The sequence below is a fragment of the Homalodisca vitripennis genome, chromosome 4 (assembly GCF_021130785.1).
Source record: "Homalodisca vitripennis isolate AUS2020 chromosome 4, UT_GWSS_2.1, whole genome shotgun sequence".
Lineage (NCBI taxonomy): Eukaryota > Metazoa > Arthropoda > Insecta > Hemiptera > Cicadellidae > Homalodisca > Homalodisca vitripennis.
The window spans coordinates 42558904-42562729 of record NC_060210.1 but is presented as its reverse complement, the minus strand read 5'-3'; the positions used below and the strand labels follow the sequence as shown (position 1 = coordinate 42562729).

General features: G+C 36.3%; 1 protein-coding gene across 1 annotated transcript; it reads left to right on the top strand.

The window, feature by feature from the left end:
• Positions 1-2727: 2727 nt before the first annotated feature.
• LOC124360995 lies at positions 2728-3330 on the top strand. The gene has a single exon (XM_046815033.1). The coding sequence runs from the start codon at positions 2728-2730 to the stop codon at positions 3328-3330; it is 603 nt and encodes a 200-aa protein (XP_046670989.1).
• The last annotated feature ends 496 nt before the right edge of the window (positions 3331-3826 follow it).

Sequence of the window (3826 nt, the reverse complement as noted above, 5' to 3'; positions counted from 1 at the left end):
CTGCAGTGAGCTTGGTAACGTCCGAACGATTACAGGTAGAGCAATAAAAACTGGGGTAATATCATTACTGCACCTATAAATGTACTTTTTGAAAGTAAAGTCCTTTAATTTTGATATACACCTTGACACACTATGCTTTTCATTTAAGATTTCCTTTTCTGTCATATCAAAAATATGGCAGTTTTTTACTTCAAAAAGTACAATTTTTACAGGTGCAAGTAAATGAATGTTACCAAGTTTTAGTTTGCTTTACCTGTGAATAGTATTAGGAACTATTATCAAGCCTGTTGTGTGACTTTTTTAACACCCTGTAATGTATACTGGGATGAGACAGGACCCACCCACTGCAAGTATTTAATAGCCGTAGAACGGTTTGGTGTGTGTGAACATAAAACAAAGTGCTTTTTCCATAAAAATCCTCCCCCCCCCTTTTTCCCATGGGGAGTTCATTGAACAGATATATTCATTAAAATCTATTAAAGGGATGTATATCCAAAATTAAATTGGGTTGTATCGAATCTAAAGGAAATTTTAAAATGAAAGCATAGGACAAATCATACATAATTTTTAAAGTTCTTGTTACAAGTAACTGGCATGTGGGGGTTGAAAACAGCATTAATTTATCTCATAATAGTAAGTGGAGGTTTAGTACTTACATAAGGAGTGGAATAATTACAGCAAAAACATTAAACCAATGTTGAATATTAAAATATATGGTTTTTATTTCTCTTTATTAAGATAATTTAAATTGGTGTGTATTTTAAAAATCATTGAAAATCAATCAAAAAGGGCCCTTGTCCACATATTAGTGGAGGTGTACAAGATATGATACTCTTTTTTTAAGATTCTTCTTTCTATACCGTTTATCATAATTACAATTTTACTACCTTATTTCTCTATAAGATGGGTATTGAAAAATGTTGGGGCCTCCTATATTAATAGCAAGCAACTCAATGAAAAAGTTCCCATCTTTTGAACCTGTATGATGGAAATATCTCATTTTAAAAAAACCTTTATGCGAAAGCAATTTAGTGCTACAATTATCATTATTATATCATAAAGATCATTTATCACAGCAACACCGCATTTTTTTAAAATAAACCTTTCTCCAAACCAACCAAACTCCACAGCAAAAAAAATAATTTTGCAAAATATATAAATAAAAGTTATAAGAATTTTAAATGTTTGTATAAATTTTATACCTTATACTTTATAATTTTTTATTTATAAAAAGATAATTTATATTCAAACTCAGTACCCCTTCAGTGTTTGGAGGTCCAATGGCCCCCCCCAGTGGTCACAAAAATACCTTGGGAAAAATAATGTGAAAAACAGATTTTTTGGTTATTTTTCAAAGACCATTGGAGATACGCAAAAAAAGTTTAAATACACACACTTTTTTATCTTAGTGAAGACCTTTAAAAAAATGAAGAACAAACAATTGAAAGTCATGGTTGATATTTATGAAACATTTTGAGTTTATATAAATGTGAATAAACAAAATTTGAAGTTTAGAAGCCAACACCCAAACACTCTTAAAAAGTAGTCAGAGTGGCAACATCAGGAAAAAGCTGAGAATTTCTTTCTCCTTGTGGGGCAAAGAAATCGGAAATCCAGAATCAAACAAAACTTAAATGGATAACAAATAACAGGGAAATTTCAACATAAAATAAATGCTACCATTTTGAAAAGCTGGATCAAGATAAATTCATTCTTATATTCGCAAAATGAGTTCTTTTTAAGAAGACCTTTAAAATTACTATATGATGTGCCCTATACTTAGAATTTTACAAGAATTTATAGAGTCCAAAGACTACTCGACCTTTTAATTTGTTGAAACACTCTGTGCCATAAGATTATTGAATGAACATATTTTTTGCAATGAGACTCCCATGGGCGATTTATGGAAAAAGCACTTCTGGTGATTTAAATGTTAAATTACCGAGGGGGGGGGCCAAATCCGTTCTCCCAGATATACATACTGTATGGGTTGTCTGCCTCACTACCGTAAATTATATACTAGCAGTTTACCCCGCCGAATTCGCTACGACACAATTTTCCTGTTTGAAAAACCGGACCAATATATTTCATGTATTCTTTTTTCTATGCCCATAATAAACAGTCCTGAGTCTCATGATCTATTATAAGTATTGAAGTTTTAAAGAACAGTGTTTTGGGGAATCTCCTGAAGTCATAAAGTAAAACAGTTTTTTATAAGATTTGTATTTCCCTCCAACATGCCATAATAATTTAATTGAAGTTCTCTCCAATGAATTTCAATAACAGTTTACCTTTTGTCCTCATTGAACGAAAGTGTAATTTGTACAACTTAAAAAGTTTGCCTGCGATCAAATATGAGTCTGTTCCAGTCGTTTAAATTCAACATCCCAGTCTAATCTATTTACGGTTTCCACAATTGAATGGATTATACCTTCCAGTTGAACCCACAACTGGGCACAGCAAAAACCGATGTGGCCACTTTAATCTGGGCATACCTTATGGATACCAGGAGCGGCACATCACTAACCGCAAATGGGGGGGGGGGTGGGGGGGGGGGGGGGTGGGGGGGGGGGGGGGTGGGGGGGGGGGGGGGTGGGGGGGGGGGGGGGTGGGGGGGGGGGGGGGTGGGGGGGGCAGCCACTGTTCTTACCAAGGAGTTCTTAGTCCCGAGTTTTGGACGAGCTCAAAACCGAGGTCTTCGGAAAATTAAAGATTTTCAAAAAGGAGATGGGCGATCTCTCCACTTCAGTTAGCTTTGTCTCTAACAAACTGGATGAGTCAAACAGCCTGATGAAGGAAATAAGAACCGACCTTGCCGCCATGAAGAGGGAAAACGAAGAACTGCGATCTCAAAACCGTCATCTGACCTGTGAAGTAGACGTTTTGAAAGGAAAAGTCAGGATGCTGGAACAGTACTCGAGGAAGGATAACGTAGAAGTCAGCGGGCTACCTGTCACCCAAAACGAGGACGTCTTCGATGTGGTGAGGGACCTCGGAGCTGCGGTGGGTGTGGACATCCAACAGCAGGACATCTCAACAGCGCACCGTGTTCCTTCATACCAGAGAGACCGCATCCCGTCACTGGTAGTGAAGTTTGTGAGGAGAGCAACCCGGGACAAACTCATCGAAAACTACAGGCAGAAGAAAACAGCGATGACAGCCATAGACGTCAACCCTGCTTTACCGATGCAAAGGATTTACATCAACGAACACTTGTCGCCGGATAATAAGGTATTCTTGTCAAAGTTGAAAACAAAATGTAAAGAAATAGGTTTCATGTACGCATGGTGCAGGGACGGAAAGTTCTTTGTCAGAAAGTGTCCAGGGTGAGAGATACATAAAAATAGACTCGTACAAAGATTTGGAAAAGCTCAAGTAAGCAGGCTCAAATATCTTGTAAAGCCTTTTTGATCTGATAAACCTTAAATATTTGGCGCTAACTTCTTTTTTCTTTTGTGTTATTCAATCATTTTTTCCCCAACAAACTTACAGTAAACTTTTTGTTTTATTTTTTATTTTCTAAACACCTAAATGAGTTTTGAAACATCCAATCTATCGCTAAACGAAGACTTCAACTCCTTTTTTTACGCCAAATAACAGAGTAGACAGCCTCAGTTTTATTTATACCAATATAAGAAGTATAAGAAGAAATTTTGACAGTTTCTTAGTAAAGTTAAGGAGCTTAAATCACAAAGTTAATTTCATAATACTAAGCGAAATCTGGATCAACACTGAGGAAGTCTGCTTATATAACATTCCTGGCTATAATACTTTTGCTCATTGCAATGATAGCTATAGAGCGGGAGGAGTGTTATGTTTTGTAGAC